At 52.7% G+C, this 17,917-nt stretch overlaps 3 protein-coding genes and 3 pseudogenes across 3 annotated transcripts; 2 read left to right on the top strand and 4 right to left on the bottom strand.

The window, feature by feature from the left end:
• Positions 1 to 3,059: 3,059 nt before the first annotated feature.
• On the bottom strand, positions 3,060 to 4,169 carry SAPIO_CDS5980 (annotated as a pseudogene; the record flags this gene model as incomplete).
• Positions 4,170 to 5,419: 1,250 nt separating this feature from the next.
• Positions 5,420 to 6,298, bottom strand: SAPIO_CDS5979 (annotated as a pseudogene; the record flags this gene model as incomplete).
• Positions 6,299 to 7,193: 895 nt separating this feature from the next.
• Positions 7,194 to 7,646, bottom strand: SAPIO_CDS5978 (annotated as a pseudogene; the record flags this gene model as incomplete).
• Positions 7,647 to 7,727: 81 nt separating this feature from the next.
• SAPIO_CDS5977 (uncharacterized protein) lies at positions 7,728 to 8,222 on the bottom strand (the record flags this gene model as incomplete). The annotated part of the gene is made up of 3 exons (XM_016788192.1): positions 7,728 to 7,956; positions 8,062 to 8,133; positions 8,209 to 8,222. 3 exons carry the CDS (start codon positions 8,220 to 8,222, stop codon positions 7,728 to 7,730), a joined length of 315 nt encoding a protein of 104 aa, XP_016642508.1.
• An 801-nt stretch (positions 8,223 to 9,023) lies between these two features.
• Positions 9,024 to 15,133, top strand: SAPIO_CDS5976 (uncharacterized protein; the record flags this gene model as incomplete). The annotated part of the gene is made up of 3 exons (XM_016788191.1): positions 9,024 to 10,637; positions 10,703 to 11,499; positions 12,157 to 15,133. 3 exons carry the CDS (start codon positions 9,024 to 9,026, stop codon positions 15,131 to 15,133), a joined length of 5,388 nt encoding a protein of 1,795 aa, XP_016642507.1.
• Positions 15,134 to 16,441: 1,308 nt separating this feature from the next.
• SAPIO_CDS5975 (uncharacterized protein) lies at positions 16,442 to 17,580 on the top strand (the record flags this gene model as incomplete). Its single annotated transcript, XM_016788190.1, has 3 exons — positions 16,442 to 16,679; positions 16,770 to 17,115; positions 17,181 to 17,580. The coding sequence occupies 3 exons, from the start codon at positions 16,442 to 16,444 to the stop codon at positions 17,578 to 17,580; spliced, it is 984 nt and encodes a 327-aa protein (XP_016642506.1).
• Positions 17,581 to 17,917: the final 337 nt, after the last annotated feature.

Here is a 17,917-nt window from a genome sequence, read left to right as displayed (position 1 = left end):
GGGTTATCGTCGCACAGTTAGCATATCTGCCCAGGTCGCTTCGAGATCGTTGATGCTCGGTAGTGGGCCTTTCGGTGCCTGGTTCGAGTCAGGGACATGGTGATATTCGGGGCTGTTACTCACAAACAGGAATGAACAAACGCCGGGCTCCAGAACCAATGCGAAAGAAAGAAACTGGTTGAAGTCCGCCAGGGAAAAGTAGCCACACGAGTGAGAAGTGAACAGCGCACAGGAGTATACGAGAGAGAAACGGTCGAGGTTGAAATATTGCTCGGTATGGAGGTTCGCTGGCTGTTGTGTTGTGTCGCAAGGTTAACTAACGGCCGCCCTGTCAGGAGGAAATCTTGCTGGACAAAGGCTCTGCTTGCTCAAAACTTGGTAGTCGATATTGATTGCTAAAACCATCAATCAACGGAGAGTGGGTATAGGAATCGATGTGAACTTGTGAAGGATGGAGAATGAGGAAAAAAGGGAGAGAGAGGAATGATGAAGAAAATCTCGTCGTTTGCTGACCAGCCAGTGGACTTGTACCTTCCCCCTGCTCCAGCCGTTGTTTACTTTGGACCAAAATTTGGAGCAAATGGGGCAGTGGCGGTGGACGGGGCAAGGGAGCGCTTCAGGGAAGTGACGAGTGGTGGGATGTGGGCACGGGAGGCGGGATGGTGCCCCGTCGAATGATTAAGGCTAGAACGGTCGAACTAGTTACCGGGCTAGGCTACGAGAACCAGTAACACGGCGCCAAGACTTCCCATTACAGAAGACCCCAATGCCCGATTAGTGGTCGTTTAATACACGACACCACGCTACTTGCATCCTCATACACTAATTCGTACACTGCAGGAGAATCAGCCCGCCGGTGGGGGCGGTCTCTGTTTCTCTTCGGGTCCTCGGATTGATTCCCTCGATCGGATCAATCAATCACTCTGCGGTCTCATCAATCTGCTGACCGCCCTCCAAGACCGACGCTGCACTAGACTGGACCTTATTTCGAACAGCTCGATCAGTCTTGGCCAAATCCAATTCGTGTCAATCCGCATCCCAACCTTGCAGTATCTGGGTCTGGCGGTCATCTTCAACGACTTCGTCTTCTTGCTACCTTTGTACTTTGTCTACAATGGGTATTGACTCGACGAGAAATGATGCATTGAAGGATTCTGCTTGATGACAAGCAGACGGTCAGAGTCACCCATGCCCTTGTTTTGCGCCTGCAGCGCCAGGTCATCCCAGACCATCTCGGAATCATGGATGGATCGAATCACATTTCATTCACAAGATGGTGGCTAGTCCAGCCCCTAACCATGCCAATCCTCAATCCTGCCTGGATATCGCGCCAGGGTATCTTTTCCCCACTCCCTCGGAAGAGGCTCTTTGTTCTCTGCGCAATCATTCTTCGTGCATACGAAATTTCAGAGCTGCAGAAGATAGCAACATGGAACGCGTGCGTCGATAGACTCAGCTTCTACCCCGCACAATCGCAGGCTGATGTTTACACTCCAAAGACTTCGCAGGCATCGAATCCTTCTCATTATTGACCGCCTGTACAAAGGTATGTACATAGTTATCCTCAAAGCACACCGGAAACTCTGTCACATTATGCGTTGTCAAAGGAAATTATCCAATCCCCCACCCCTGGTGGTTGCCTATCCAGTTGAGCATCGAGATGCCCAATCCCGCCGCCCCATTTAAACTAGGGTCGCATGAGCTCGGAGCAAAACCGGGCTTTCCATTAGCCAACAATTTGACAGTCTTCCCTCATGTTCTCCAGGAATCGAAGGAGTGAGACTTCTTCCGAAGTCCAAGTCAGGAGGCGTCCATCCATTGGAGACAGTCGAGGTGTCAATCAACCGCCGGAGAAGACGCTAAACACACCAATTTGTTTCCCCAGAAAATCCTCTCCCACAAGCCTCACGCTTTACCATTCGGCTCTGATACAGGATCGTTTTCGTTGGTAAACACGAATTGGTAGTTTAATTGTTTCTATCAAATAACCGCCGCCGTTTTCGTGATGGAGATAAATGAAATTTGCTCCCCCGGACCTCCCGTCCCCTCCAAAAAGAGACACGGTGGGCAAACGGATATCTCGCATCCAGCCTCCTCGTTCGACGCGTTCTCCCGTTGCCCAGCAACGCGTAAGAGTGAAGCGAGGTGACGTAGGGGACAGCTGGCCAATTGATGACGAGTCGGGCTTGGCGCGAGAGGTGACGGGGACTAACGCCAGCCAGCCAAAAGAAAAAGAGCAATCGAACGGGAAAAAGGAACCTCATTTTCTTTTACATCGAAGCCCGTCAACAAAAACAAGGTTGTTCTAATACTAGGGTTTTGCTTTCTTCTTCTTTCCCTTCTTCTTCTTTGCAGAGCGGGAAGCCTACCGAAAATGGGGGAAAGCAACCAGAATTGTCTCAACTCGGTGGGCGTGGGCGGCTGAGTGCCGGCAGCTTTTCCCTGCTGCAGAATCAACCAGGGGGCGGTCCGGCGCGAGGTACGACCAAACAGTGACTGGAGTCGGGTCTGCGAGCTGTCGTTGGCCCAAACCGTCGGCGTGGCTGTTGATCATTCGGTAATTCCAGGAAATATCCTTCACACCATTCACACGGAAAGCTTCGAGGCTGCGAATTACATCTGCAATATCCGAGGTCTTCGAGGGCCAAGGCTAATTAAATGTTGAGAAGTGTCGGAAGGAGTGGACTGAGGTGAAAGCGATCGATTGATGTTTCGACCGCCTCTCTAGGCAACCGCGTATTCGATCAAACCACTTCAATTTTATGGACTGGGACGTCTCTCATCATCGAAACCTCGACAAATTGTTACGCAGGCACTGTGTAAAATCGATGAAATCGATGACGATAAAGCAATGTCCGATCTCATTTAGCAATTAGCAAATGATAAACCCATGATTAAATCTAGATGTAAGCACGAATATCCAGAATCCCTCTCAAGGAGTAGAGCACCAACTGCACGCCCCACACCAGCCCAGTAGCCGCATTCTCCGTAACCCACCGCAGCCAAAGAACCATCTCGGCCAGCAACAGGAACCCTCGAACCACCACCCCCACCACGAGTCACAGGTTTCTCGTCCTATTCTTAGCTACCCGAATCTTGTTGCCGACCCGGTCCACGTCGTCGCTCATCATGTCGAGCATCTCGGTCTGCCGGTCGACCTCGTCCTTGATGGCGAGTCCGATCTCCTTCTGCCTGCGCACGATCGCCGTGAGCTGGTCGACGTTCTGATCCTGCTCGGTGAGCACGCGCTTTTGAAGTGATAATAGCTGGGTATTGTCCAGCTCTCTTGTTTGGTCCGTTTCGGGTAGCGGCGCGCCGATCACGCGACCACCCGGCCGGGGACCGCTTGAGGTTGATGATGACATTGAAGCTCCTTTGAGAAGTGACGTTTTGTCTACGCCCCAGGAGGGGCCGTCTCGTAGTCCTCCCCTCCCAACGTTCAGAGATGGGGATATAGTGTTGCTCAGTTTCTCTAATCCCTCCCGCTCCACTCTCGCAGCGCCTAGTAGATCTTTGCGCCTCCTAATCTCTCCTTCCCCGAGCCTGCTGCTATCCTTGATAGCGCGCAGCCCATCGGATAAGCTGCTCAGTAATGTACCTGCTTTCACGAGCTCCTTCTTAGCCGCTGCGCCGGCCTCGGCCGCAGCTGATGTATTATGTGACTCGTATGCTCCATCCCTCCTGGTAAGATGGCTCTGCGCGCCATGCAGACAAGACTTCATCTCCCTGTGCATATCCAGCCACACCGTCGGGTCCGCTGCACCGACGGCTGCCGTGCTAATCATGCCTGCTGCCGACGCCGCGGATGCAGACGCGCTCGAACTCGGCAGCGATAGGAAACTCCTCCAAATCTTGGTATCTCTCCACCGTCTATCGGGCGACTCTGCTATGGCGCGGAGGTAGGCTTCGAGGCCTTGCCGCCGCAGCTCGGTGAGTTCGGGGGACGATACGGTGGACTTGATCCATTTTTTGGCCGGCAAAGGCGCTGGAGGCGGCACGCCTACTTGTGACGTCAGTGCGGAGTGGAGGGCGGCAAAGTCGGAATATCGCTTCTGGACGACGAAGGAGCGGAGGGGTAGGCGGAGGGTGATGTTATAGAGGGTGAAGGGTTTGGATTCGGTGTTGGAGATGATGGTTGAGGGGATCGAGATTTCGGCTGGCGGAGCCATGGTCGCTACTGGTTCCTTCTCTTCTCTCTGGATTTCTGGCTGGATAGTACTTTCGAAGGTGGTTGACGGTTGAGGATTGGGAATCGACAGGTTCCAGCGAAACGCTGTATTGGCAGCCTTGTCAGAAAGTCAATGGGTGATGTTGGATTGCTAGCAAGGTCGATTCGATTCGCAGAGGAAATGATGTTGGTGATTTCAGATCGGCGGGGTCAATTCTGGTGCTTTGCATCGGAGTTCTGGATGGGGAATGATGGTCGAGGATTTAAGAGCGGGAAGATCAGGTTGAGATGAATGAGGTCCCCGACAAGATGCTGTTGTGACTGCGGAGTTGATTGATGGGGTCAAGTTGGGTCAAGCTTTCGGAATTTGGTTCATGCACCTCATTGGGCGGTTTCGACTGCCGTTTTCGTCAAGGGGCAGGTGATCCAAGATTAGGCATCGAGTGACCCATTTCCAAATCGGACATTGGAAAGACATGGGGAAGCTGGGCAAGATCCGGGCTGTTCCAGGCACCTAGATTAAAACGATAGCTGAGGAAATGAGGAAAAACCAAGCCAGGCAATATCTGTAGGGACCCTCTTGCATTTTCGGAAATGCATGTGGCTAACATGCGAAATTTAATGATAAAATTCAAATTTCGGCTGATATTACTACCGGTGTCCCCTGCATGTGAAACAGCACATTGAGCTCTGCCTGCTGTGCTTTTGCACACCGACTGATTGTACGATTACGGGTACGAATTTAAGCTCCATTCCAAGCTCAATTCGTGTAAGTAGCTCGAGGATCTTGTACTCCACTTCTTGTACTTGCCCCGTTGGAAACGTGTGGTACCAGATTACCTCTGTACAACGAAAAAAAAAAAAAAAAAAAAAAAAAAAAAAAAAGCTCGGATGGGAAGAAAAAGGAGCTTGATTCACAGAGCCGCCGAGCTGGATTTTAACGGGGCATTTGGGGTGTGATTTCCGGAGCCACAACACCCCGAGGGGCGCGGCCGTCGTTTGGGCTCTCCAGGAACTAGTTTAAATTCAATGTTGTTACAACAAGCGGGTCCCGCAGGCCGGAGGCTCTGTCTTCGCCATGCTTAGTGCCAATGGCTGTGTCCGTCTCTACAGCAGTTGACCAGAAAGTCGACTCTAGGCTCGCCCTGAAACTTGTAGCCACTTCCGTGGAACCCATATTCCTCACGGGGGCAACAAACGAGAAATGGAAGGGCCTGGCCGTATCCTCTCCGTAGAGCTATTTTTGAGATATCACTGCTCTTGGGACGTTGTCTCCTTAGGACCTGGAGCCGAATCCTGATCTTGATTATCTGGACCATTGGTTTGGACCTTCGTCGTATCGTCTGCATCGTCCGTTTCGTCCTTGGCCTTATCATCTAGACCGCTCGTTTCGGCCTTGGTACTATCATCTGTCCCTTGTTGAGCCCTCTGATATTTCAAGTCGTCCTCCGGTTTCCAAGGCGGATCATCATATGCAAACGGATGCATATGCTTCCAAATCGCCAACTCCGCCGCTTTCTCCTCCGGATATTTGACAATCCTGTCCTCGCCCTCGACGGCCCGGTAAAAGTTCTCCCATACCTCCGATTCTCCCCAGTACATCTTCGTATAATCCCAGTACTCCGGATACCAGCCGCCGAATTCCCAATCGAGAATGGCCGTGATACGGCCGTTCTTGGCCTTGATGTTACGCGGTGCAAGATCGGCGTGCGTAAACTTAAGCTGGTAGGTGCCTTCAGGTCTGGAGTGCACACGCACAACATCTGGTTCACTCTCCCAGTGCTCGATGGGATGACCCCTCCGGAGGTAGGTGTGGAAATCAGTTATTGTGTCGAATGGTCCCCATAGCCTGCTACTCAGCCGGTGGTCGAGGCCCGCCCTGCCTAGGGTGTTTCCGACCTTGCAGTCCCTGGGTGGTTCTAGTGCCCGGAGCTGCTCCAAGCAGTCGGCCAAGTCACTTCCGAACGTCGCCACCTGCTCGTCCGTCATATTGACGTATTCCTCATAGGCATTCCCGCCGGGAGCCTCCTCCATGACGATATGGACCCGGCCATCGGCGTCATCTTTAATCTCGTAAATTTCAAGAATTCCGGGGACCGGAACTGAGGTTTTCGCTTGGACAAATTCCATGGATGCCAGTTCGTTGCGGCTGCACCAAAGCTTGGCCACCTGCTTTGCTGGCAACCTGAAAACTGTGCCTCTCCCGCCGCCAACATTGTCTCCCCTAAACAGAATCTTGCCAACCCAGATTCGGAGTTGTAGGGAGATGGGTAGGTGTTTGGACGACACCTTGTATCGCTTCGGTCCAGACAATATATGATTACACTGAAGGCTCATTTGGTCAACAATTGGATTGATCAAATGGGGCGGCGCGAAATGAGAAGACACATGAAGGTTGTTGGACTTAAACCGAAAATTCACCGGCTCCTTTGTTTGCACAATTCGGGGCATCAATTCAAATCAAAGAAGTGAAGGCTCGGTGCCAATCCGGGGTCGGATTGTGATCGAGATGCCGGTCGAGGTCAAGTTGCATTTTCGATGCGTGTCTCCAGTACGCGCTTCATGGTCATGGCCACCCACCTTTATGCGTCTTCTCACGCCTGATGGGGTCGCAAGCGGCTAAAGCAGGGGCCCAGATTCCAAGGTTCGACACTCGAACATCGCCCAAAAAGAACGTTTGTTATTACACCCATATATCATTGTCACGCAGAGATTCTCTGCTGCCACCTGAGGTGTAAAAGAGACCTAGTTGTATTCTATGGTATAACTCAAGGTCGTACGCGCGAAAAGCTTCACTGAATCCAGTCATATAGGTACAGTAAAAAAAAGCACCGAGTCTAGGCTCCTTAATAAGAAAAGCCTATGTTAACTCCTCGCCCAATGAATTTTCGTCAACTCGTTGCTATGTGCAGGGCTTCCATCTTCCGTCTTCCACGCCGCCTCTCTTCATTAGTCCAACACAGGTTGTTTTCTTTTTTCACCCCCTTCCCCATCTTTCCAGCATCCTTCGCCCTCATTCATAGGGCTAGAATGTCTCCTGGTCGTCAAGGCCCTCGCCTTCAGTGGGAATCTCGAAGCCTTCCTCGGTTGAGTATAGGATGGACTGGATCTGCTTAATGAGGCCGTCTTCCTGCTTCTCCAACTCGGGATCCTCCTCAACGGCCGCTTGAACCAAGAGCTCGATATCTCGGAGTTTGCTGAAGTAGAAGTCGCGCTCCCTCTCCAATCCAGCCACGGTCTCCTTGAGGTTGGCGTTCTCTTGCTGGAGGGCAGCCGAGGCGGCGCCTCCCACCTTGGGTCGACCGGCAGTCGGCGTTGTTCCTCCCCGCCTGGCACCGGCACTCGAAACTCGAGGGGCGGCGGCTGAGGGGGGCATTCCGCTACCCTTTCGTCGCGCCACTGCGTCGTAATCGTGGTCGGGGAAATTGAGATCCCAGTAGCGCTTGGTCCATTGCAAGAACTCTAGGTTGTCCTGCATTTTGCACTTGACCAATGACTGGACAGGGATCGGCTTATCAATTCCATGCTTTGTAAAGCAATCTATGACGACAAAAAACAGTTAGAGCGCCGATGGCCTCTTTGTGCCCATGCGAGGACCGTATTCATTGATCGCGTTGATGCGAGAGGGGTTGATGGCGGGTGTTATCTTGGCATTAGGGTTCGGAGAATGCTCACTCTGGAGGACCTTGAAGTTTTGGATATACGCATATTCGCTGTTGACATTAAACTTGACTCGGGACATGGGCACATCCATGAAGATACTGTCGAACACCTGGCATAGCGCGGCTCTGAAAAAAAAAAAAGTCTCCTTGTTAGTCGACGTCGACGTCCACGCGTCGAGGGAAGTGGGAGTCCGCTGAGCAAGGAGTGTGGGGAAGGGGTGGAGATCTTACCCGGTACCGCATTGTTCGACTTTGGTGATGTTCAGCTGGAGGAGCTGGTTAAGCCAGGAGACCAGTTCTTGTCTATGGTTACGGTGTCAGCTTGCCGGTTCATCGTGCCTCTCACGAGCGTACGAGGTGCGAGTTGGATTGGCGTACCTGGATTCACCCATCTTGGCTCGTTCAGGAGGGGTAGGAGGGGATATGTGGAGTGAGTATTAATGATGGCGAGAGCACAGCTGGGATGCGAGAAGAAACAATCCCCAAAGATGAAGATGGGTATATGTTTGATGGATAAAACGACGCCGACTAGGAAATCCGAAAACACGTCAAGGACTGGGAAGGATGCCTCTATTCCGAGAACGCCTTCCTTTTCGTTGCCTCAGTCTTTCAGCCTGGAAGAAATGTACAAAGTACGAAGTGGTCGTGGTCACCCAATCAACGAAATAAAAATGGTGGGGTTGTTTATATAGGAGGTGGGATCGTTTTGTGCCTTGGCCTGACGTCGCCATTCGTTTCTTAATAATAAGATACTTTTCGAACACAAAAGAATGGATGCATACCCCATCATTCCATCGCCTGGGGCTCCGGTCACGTGGATACCAGAGCTCCTAGCTCCCGCGTCAGCTCAGTTGCCAGGGTCCAGGAGAGGATGGTCTGAAAGATTACGGGTGTACAAAGTTATGAATGAATGAGTGTACGAGGTACCTTATGTTGTACCTCGTCCCTGTGTAATTACTTCGTAAGATTGATTTGATCTTTTCACATGGACTTTCATCGTTGGCAGTTGAGGAAATGTGGGGCAGGCGGTGAGTGGCAGAATCCGAAATTTTTCTGGGAACTGCCCCTCGAAGAGCTCGACGACAAAAGGTTTTCCTAGCGGTTTGCCAGTCCACAACAGTCCACTCTTTTGCTGCCAATTCTCGACAACACGGGTTAAACACAGAGGTGCGCTCTTGACGCCGAGCAAAACCATGACGGTCTCTCACAGGAAACGGTCAATTGATGACGATTTCGTCTACACCATCGAAGACTCCGACGCCGTCCCGGACGAGGAGGATCTGGTGCCCGAGCCCCCGAAAAAGAAGGCCAAATCTTCCAAGAAAAATAAGAAGGGCGGAAAAGATGCCGAGGATTCCACAGAAGGCCTTTGGGGTAAAAATGACGAGGACGACGGTGCCATGGCCTCCGATTTCGAGTTTGCCCCGGACGGAATTAACGACCTCGGTGACGGCGACTTCGATGGTTGGGGCTTTGAGGGTGCTAAGAAGGGAGTGGACGGAGATAAGAGGGGCGTTGATCTAGACGCCATCATTCAGAGGAGGAGGGAGAAGAAGGAACAAAAAAAGAAATCGAAGAAGGGAACCGCGTCTGAGTCGGAGAGCGATGGTGATAACGAAGCAGATCTCGAGGCTGACGTCGAGAGCGATGCGGAGCTCGACTTGGATGATGCCGACGACGAGGTTTTAGCCGATGATGCCTTTGGCATGGATGTCGACTCGGAGTATGAAGAGGAAGAACAGGAGACAGTGGAGAATGAGGACGACGGGGCCTCCGGTGACGAAGACGCTGGCTCGCCTGCTGAGGAGACCGACGAAGGAGAGGAGGAGGAGGAGGTTAATGACGATGATGACGATGAAGAAGAAGAAGAAGAAGACGCGGAGGAGTTAGCGAAAAGAGAAGCCTTCTTTGCGCCGGAAGAGCCGACACAAGACGTTGGCAAAAAGGGCAAGGACGGTTCTTTCCAAAGTATGTCTCTCAGTCGACCAGTGCTTCGCGGCCTCGGCGCAGCCGGGTACACAAAACCCACGCCAATTCAGTCTAAGACCATTCCTATTGCCCTCCTCGGCAAGGATGTCGTTGGTGGAGCCGTGACCGGCTCAGGAAAGACGGCCGCATTCATCCTACCTATCATCGAGAGACTTCTCTTTAGGCCCAAGAAGGTACCTACAAGTCGTGTCGTCGTCCTTACCCCGACTCGTGAGCTTGCGATTCAGTGTCACGCTGTTGCGACGAAGCTCGCTTCGTTTACCGATATCAAGTTCACACTCGCTGTTGGTGGTTTGAGTCTAAAGGCGCAGGAAAACGAGCTTCGCCTACGACCCGACGTCATTATCGCAACTCCCGGTCGATTCATCGATCATATGCGGAATTCTATGAGTTTCACCGTTGACACCGTGGAGATCTTGGTTCTTGATGAGGCAGATCGAATGCTTGAGGACGGTTTCGCCGACGAATTGAACGAGATTCTTACAACACTACCCAAATCTCGCCAGACTATGTTGTTTTCGGCTACTATGACATCCTCCGTCGATCAGCTCATCCGTGTCGGTTTGAATAAGCCCGTGCGGCTGATGGTTGATTCTCAGAAGAGCACGGCAGGGACTTTAACACAGGAGTTTGTACGATTACGGCCTGGAAGGGAGGACAAGCGTATGGGCTATCTAGTATGGCTCTGCAAAAACGTATACCACGATCGAGTTATCATCTTTTTCAGGCAGAAGAAGCAGGCACATTTCGCTCGAATCGTCTTTGGATTACTTGGCCTATCATCCGCGGAGCTGCACGGCAGCATGAATCAAGCTCAGGTGAGTTTTTTCCGCCATATTGAATTTGCAATCCCGAGTGCGCAGTCGCTAATGGACTATACCAGAGAATTGCAAGCGTTGAGACGTTCAGAGATGGCAAGGTGTCGTACCTCTTAGCAACCGATCTTGCCTCTCGAGGTTTGGATATCAAGGGAGTCGACACCGTCATCAACTACGAAGCGCCGCAGAACCTGGAGATTTACGTTCACAGAGTCGGTCGAACTGCGCGAGCCGGAAGAAGCGGTAACGCGTGTACGCTAGCGGCGGAACCAGATCGTAAGGTTGTACGAGCTGCGGTGAAGGCTGGCAAGGCACAGGGAGCCAAGATAACGAGCAGGGTGATTGATCCTTCGGATGCCGACAAGTGGCAGAAGAAGATTGACGATATGGAGGACGAAGTGGAAGAGATCATGCAAGAAGAAAAGGAGGAGAAGCAGCTCGCGCATATGGAGATGCAGGTTAAGAAGGGTGAGAACTTGATCGAGCACGAGGCCGAAATTAAGGGGCGGCCGAAGAGGACGTGGTTCGAGACTGAACATGACAAGAAGAAGGCCAAGGAGGCTGGCCGGACGCAGCTAAACGGCTTGAGGGAGTCTTTGAAGAAGAAACACGGCGGCAAGACCCTGAGCAACAAGGACAAGAAGAAGCTCGACGCCAAGGCGACCAGAGCCGAGGGACCGACCTGGAAGAAGGGGCGAGCTGAGCGAGATGGCAAGGGCGCTGTCCTTGAACTGAAGAAGCAACCGAAGGCGAAGGTATCAAAGCCTCCCAAATCGCGACTCGGCTCCAAGGGACAGGGGCTTGCCAAGAGCAAGGGGGTTCCGAGGGGCAAGGGCAAGGGCAAGCCCAAGGGAGGCCGGAGGTGAGGCTAATTCGGCGTGTTAATACCCACCCACCATGGCATGTCTGGAGCCGCACGAGGAGATTTTAAAATCTGGAAAAGTGTACATTCCGAGCCGATATGTAAATATATTTCTGAGAACCCAGCCATACCATCGCAGTTGAACAATTCACTAAAGAGAAGAGGGCCAGGAGGAGGAAGGGAAAGATGGAAAGAGCTCTCCGAAATCGGCTCTCCGACTCTGGCGGCGCTCTACCTCTTAAAGGATGTCAATTACAACAACAATAATTTCATCTTCCTGGAGGGGGTGATGCCATAGGGAGCACCGCTTTCTGTACACTTGGCTGGATCAGGAAATCAAAGCCTTTAAGGCAGACCTGAGGGAGAGGTCGATGGAGTTGGAGGACTTTTTTTTCTGCCCATCGTCGATCAAAGTATTGATCTTAAGTGCTGTCTTTGCACAAGCTTCAGTGTGTCATCGTGAGGTAGTGTAGAGGGTCACGTGAAGTCGAGATTTCAGTGGAACCAAACACTGTTGGCCCAAGCCACAATGCCTAGCAAGTGTCGTCAACTTGCATTGCCCAGACCGCCCTGCTGAACCTTGCGACTGAGCTTACGAAGTACGGAGTAGAAGCTGTTGTTCGATGCGCTAACCGACGTGCCTGCATCTCCCCAAAGTTCTATCATCAAAATCGTTCTCCATCCTCGAGGCCATACGAAACTTGCTTTGAACTATAACCCTTGGCATTCCACTGGCCCAATTCTGTCTTTGAATACGAAAACCCGGTACGATCTCCCTTTCACCGTGGCTCTCTTTCGCCGACGATCACCCCATAACAAACGAGAGCTCCTCCGCTATCTCGTTCCCCACACCCTCCGCGTCCGATACCAAGAGCGCGTCCTCCTCTTCCACCTCGACGTCCTCCCCAAGCTTAAATACAGCGCGCAATCGCGAATTCATACTTTCCTCCTCTGGAGGTATCGGCGCCGACTCGAGAAGAAGCCTGGTGTGCTCGACCTTGTCCGTCGGCAAGGGGCCCCGTCGGCCTTCGCCCCGCGACGTGCGACTCAGCCTCGCGGGGTTGGGCTTATAGGGCCGAAGAAGATGCTGCCAACATCGTCAGGAGGAGCCGGGTCGGCGGCGCAAGGCGGCAGGTATGGGGGGTCCGGTGGTGGATACGACTCGGATGGGGCGCCGTCGAGGACATCGAGGAGGATGAGGCTGGCGGCTATGGCGGGGTCGATGTACAGGGCGGGAGCCTCTGCCGTGTCTGAGATTAAGGAGTCGTATGCTCAGACAAGAACGAGGGCCTTTGATCCGTTGGAACATGAGAGACAGTCGATACCGGGCTCGTTTCCGGAGGCTCGTGTCACGGTACAGGGGACGGACCAGATGATACTGTTTCCGACCTACGCGAAGCGGCATGTGAAGCATGATAGGAATATGCCGCCGCCTCCTGTATCCGATATTCCCCCGGGTGGGATGAGAGACGACGATTACTGGTATACCGGTTGGGAACGTGAGTGGGACGAGGACGCTGTGGTCGATGTTGATGTTAGAGGCTGGATATATTCTCCACACCGGGGCCCATTGACGAGGAGGAGCCGAATCATGCTGGGGCTTGCGCGACAATTAAGCGGTATTCCGAGGCTTGATGGACCGCAGAACGCCGGCGCAGTTGACAACTCTATTGGCCCATCGCGGCCCTCTCATGAGGATCTTCGGGTGCAGGAGAAGATTGCTCTTGAGGCTGCCAAGATCGAACAGAGGGGCCGAGCGGAGAGGAAAGCGGCATCTCACGGCGAATACAGTGAGGGCCCGGATGTACCATACCAGCCAGGGCCAAATGGCTTCAATGGGACTTCTCACAGCTCAACGCGAGCCAGTCTCACACCCCCTCATCGGCAAGGAACAGCCTCATCCAATGGAACAACTGACCTTACGGAAGCTGAGTTGGCGACTGCCAACACTAACCTGGCGGCTCGCATTGCGCCTTTCCTAACAGTACCCTTCGCCGAACTTCCTGTTACCATTTTCTTCTACAACGACTCTTGCTCCCAGTCACGTACGGTAATGACGAATGCTTCAGGGCAATTCAATGTCCGTGCTGCTCTCCCCTTCGTGCCCACTTACGTCAGGGTACTGGCAAATGAGGATCTCTCGACGCTCCAGGCCGTGAAGGTTACCGAGTCAGCGGGCGTGAGTGTTATCAGCGACATCGACGATACGATCAAGCGCTCCAATATCTCAGGCGGCGCGAGAGAGATCTTTCGAAACACATTCATTCGGGACCTACCGACTCTTACTGTCGACGGAGTAAAAGAGTGGTATAACAGAATGCACTCAATGGGCGTAGGTATCCACTACTGCTCCAACAGTCCTTGGCAACTCTTCCCCGTTCTCGCGGCGTTCTTTAAGATTTCCGGGTTGCCTCCGGGATCTGTGCATCTCAAGGCCTACAACGGTATGCTGCAAGGGATATTCGAGCCTGTGGCAGAACGCAAGAAGCCGACGCTCGAGAGGATCCTGTCTGATTTTCCAGAGCGCAAGTTTATTCTTGTTGGCGATAGTGGAGAGGCCGATCTTGAGGTCTACACCGAGCTCGCAGTGGCGCATCCCAAACGCATCCTTGCCATTTTTATCCGGGATGTGACTACCCCTGAGCAGCCTGGATTCTTCGACTCATCTGTTGGCTCGGGTTTACTCAGGACTGAAAAGGAAATGCCGGATACTGAAAGGAGAAGCTCTCCCAATTCGGTTGGCGACAGGCCGGTCGACCGACCTCAACTTCCTCCAAGGGCACCAGCAGCTGCGGAGGTACCTACTGGAAACCTGATTGACTTTTCAGACGATGAGAAGCCAGCTTCCCCTAAGGAGGCACCAACCCCTCCTAACAAGCCAAGACAGCTTAGTGCTTTCGGAGCTTCCTCCCGAGCGCCTCCTCGTCCAGCCAAACCAGCTGCATTACGAAGTGGCTCGTCTGAAAGTAAAATCTCGACGCATTTAGACGAGTCACACCCAGGAGCAGGAAGGACGTCCTCAGCGCCCCCGCCCCCGCCTCCTCCTCGTAGCCGGAAGCCTGTGGGCATATCCGCTGGAGAAAATACTCGCCATCCTTTATCACAGATCCAGACTTTATCTGCACAGAACGCCGCCGCCCCGAGGAAATACCCCAGCGGTGAGCTGCAGTATGCATCTAGTAGTCCCACAAGCTCTACATCGAGGCAGACCCCGCCGCCACCGCCTCCTCGACGCACAGGTACCAGCTCAAGCATCCAGTCTAACCGAGTTGGGGCTGAATTTAGTACCCCACGGGACATTAGTAGACCACATCAACCGCCCCCCAGAAGCTCGGGCCACACCCCATTATCGTCAACACCCCCATCTGGCCGTACTCCCCCTAACGGCATGGCGACAGCTACACCAGACTGGAATTCGAACACGCAGCAAGGTTCGGCAGCAACGGGGGTAAACAAAAAGCTAGAACTGTGGCGCCGACGCCTCGCTAGGGCACATGAGATCCTTGACGAGCAGGGTGTCGCGCTGTATACCTGGAGACGAGGCTACGATGTTATTGAGGAGGCGACGGGGATCATCAACGCTGCGCTCGAGGAGGGCAACCAGGCCTCAGCGCAACAGAAGCGCAGTGGTTAGTTTTGTTTCAATGGATTACCTGGGATGGCGTTCTGTACGATTTTTTGGAGGCATTTCTCAGCTTTTTTAGCATGAATATGGATATATTTGGGGAAAGGGCGTTGGGGCAACCAAGAGAATTTGGCAGTGCATGTCTTAGACGATAAACAAGATTCAGAATCGCTTCAACAAACTGTCCCTCTCACAGGCTACTAAGGGTATGAGGTATCATTATACCTCAAGAGTGATGAAATCGCGTTGATACACCCACACAGATCCTTTCCGAGTAACCCATACAGTTCATCTTGGTCCAGGATGGATACACAACCAGGCAGCTGAACGAGAATCTAAAAGCCAATGGCCGACTGGCCTACGAAGCGTACTACAGAGTGGCGATCTTTTACCTTCTTGGGTGCTTCTCTATCGAAGATCTACTCTTCAGATCGGGGCTGTGCTTAGGGAGGGGACGCTCAATGATGTGATCCATTTTGGCATCGTGCTCACAGCACAGCCTTGCGCCTCTCACACACCGACATTGCCCGGACGCCCTGCATAATCACTTCCGAGGAAGTGAAAAAAGCGCGATTTATTTCTACTACACGCCCAATCAAGATGATCGTCCTACCCTCCGTATTCTTAAAGACTCAAGTCCCCGGCTTCTTTTATCGAAGCTCTCTCATCTTGTAAAACCCTCGCCTCAACTGCATTATCGAGGTTAGATCAAGGAGGGTTGGTCTGCTCATCGAAACAGGGTGCGGGGAAACATCAACCCGCCTTACAAAAATCGTCCCTTACAAAAACGGCGCCAAGAAGTTGGGCTAACGGGCTGCAGGCTGGTTCAAGCCTCCAACGCTCCCTGCAGAACGTGCAATGGAACATGAGGTCATAATATAGCTCATAACTTCCTGTCCAGGAGCTTGGGAACCTGTTCCAAGGTGGGGTTGAGCCCAGCCTTGCAGATGCGCTGGCTGGACTAGGACTAGCACCTCTTGACCAGTCACACCGAATGAGGGAAGCATCGTCAGGCGACTGGGGGTTTGTGAAGCTGTAAGTTCCAAGACCGCTGATGTACGCGCTAGCGGATTGGGAAGAGATACAGCAGGCGTTTTTTTTTCTTTTTCTTTTTTCTTTTTTCTTTTTTTTTTCTTGGCGGCCGATCTCTTGGTGATATGAATAGATATGAATAGAGCAGGACCCACGGATTCACTGAGAGGCAGATTTACCTATTCAAACCGACCTTGCTGTTTGGTAGGACCTATTTCCTTGTCGTAGCGACGGCGTTCGAAGAGAATCGCAGGATCTTCCTTGTGTAGTTACACGATAGCCGCCATGTTGCCGAGCTATATAACTCTTTTCTGCTTCCTCTCCTCCCTCGTCGGAGCCGAGTTTGCCTATAACATCGAACCTGGCGACGCTAAGATCGGAGAACATTACGTCGTGGAAGAATACCAGCTCCAGACTTTCCACGAGGCATTGGCCAAAGGGGTTGAGGATTCACCCGCTGCTGCCCTAGATACGCTTCTGGGAAAGCGACAATCATGTAGAGCTGGATACGGCTACTGCACGTGTAAGTTGCAACAACTCTTTCTTCCTTTTCCCCTTCTTTTTCTTGCTCCTCATTCATGGACGGCTTAATTAACCACTCCTCACTTTTAAGACGCCAGAGGCTGCTGTCCCTCCTCCAACAGATGCTGCTCCGGCGGATACTGCCTCGAACCCGGAAAAGTCTGCTGCGCTCGCGGCCCCTGCCCCAGCGGCCACAACTGCTGTGGTGTAGACGGCTGTAATCCCATCGGCACGGAGTGCTGCCGCGACGGAAGATACTGTCCGGCCGGGAACATTTGCGTGATTATGCCAGGCGTCGCCCGGATCGTCTGCTGTACGGACCTGCGTTGCACGGCGCGGGTGGACAATGGGCGGACGACGGTGATTGGGGGCATGACGACGAGGACGAATACCTTCACGACGACGGAGTACCGGACTTACTACATGACTATAACTTGGTATGTCATCCGCAAGACGGATTCTAGTGGACGGATGGAACGAGGGACTAATCGCGTCTTGTTAGGTGGTACTACTCGTACTATTGGTCTTATTCGTTCGCCATCAGCGCATCCATCGTGACGTCTACTCGCGTATCGACCAGGACGGTATACACCGTGCGCACGACGGATGCGGATGCCGCATCGGACTACTTTAGCGACCTTTCGAAGGATCTGACGCTTCCGACGCCGGCAGCCGCGACGTCGCTGGCCGATCGGGCGGGTGAGACTTCCTATTTGGATGGGGGCAGACACCTCACCAGCTCTACTACAACATCGAGAGCGACCGCTGCCACATTCAATCCGGGTTCGGGATCAGGAACGAGCGATTCCGGTTCGAGCTCGTTGTGGTCGGGTCTCGACCGAGCCACAGGGCTGCTGCTCATTGTCGGCATTGGAATTGGGGCTGGGGCAGTTCTTTTGTAAGCGGGTGTTCAATGTTCAATGTTGGGCGTCATGAGTGGCAAGGTTCAGTGTATGTCCAATTGGATTCTGTGCTTCGTAGGCTTGAGAACTCGAAGCTTTGGCCTTGTCGAAAATTAATAATGGGCGCCCTTAATAATCTTGGGCCGTGATCTATGGATGCACATCGACGTGAACAATTTGGTGATGTTTGAGAGTGCAAGTTCACAGCCGTGGGAAGCCGTTTCACTTTACTAGTGTGAAGTCGAGTCACTCCTCGACGTTATACAATTGATAATCGGCGTCTTGGATGACCCGTTCTATTGTTCTATCGCGCTAAACGCTGTCGCTGGCAGCCTGA

Source organism: Scedosporium apiospermum, assembly GCF_000732125.1.
Source record: "Scedosporium apiospermum strain IHEM 14462 chromosome Unknown SEQ_SAPIO_0099, whole genome shotgun sequence".
Classification (NCBI taxonomy): Eukaryota; Fungi; Ascomycota; class Sordariomycetes; order Microascales; family Microascaceae; genus Scedosporium; species Scedosporium apiospermum.
Note: the sequence above shows the minus strand (reverse complement) of the source record. Positions and strands in the feature narration are given on the sequence as shown.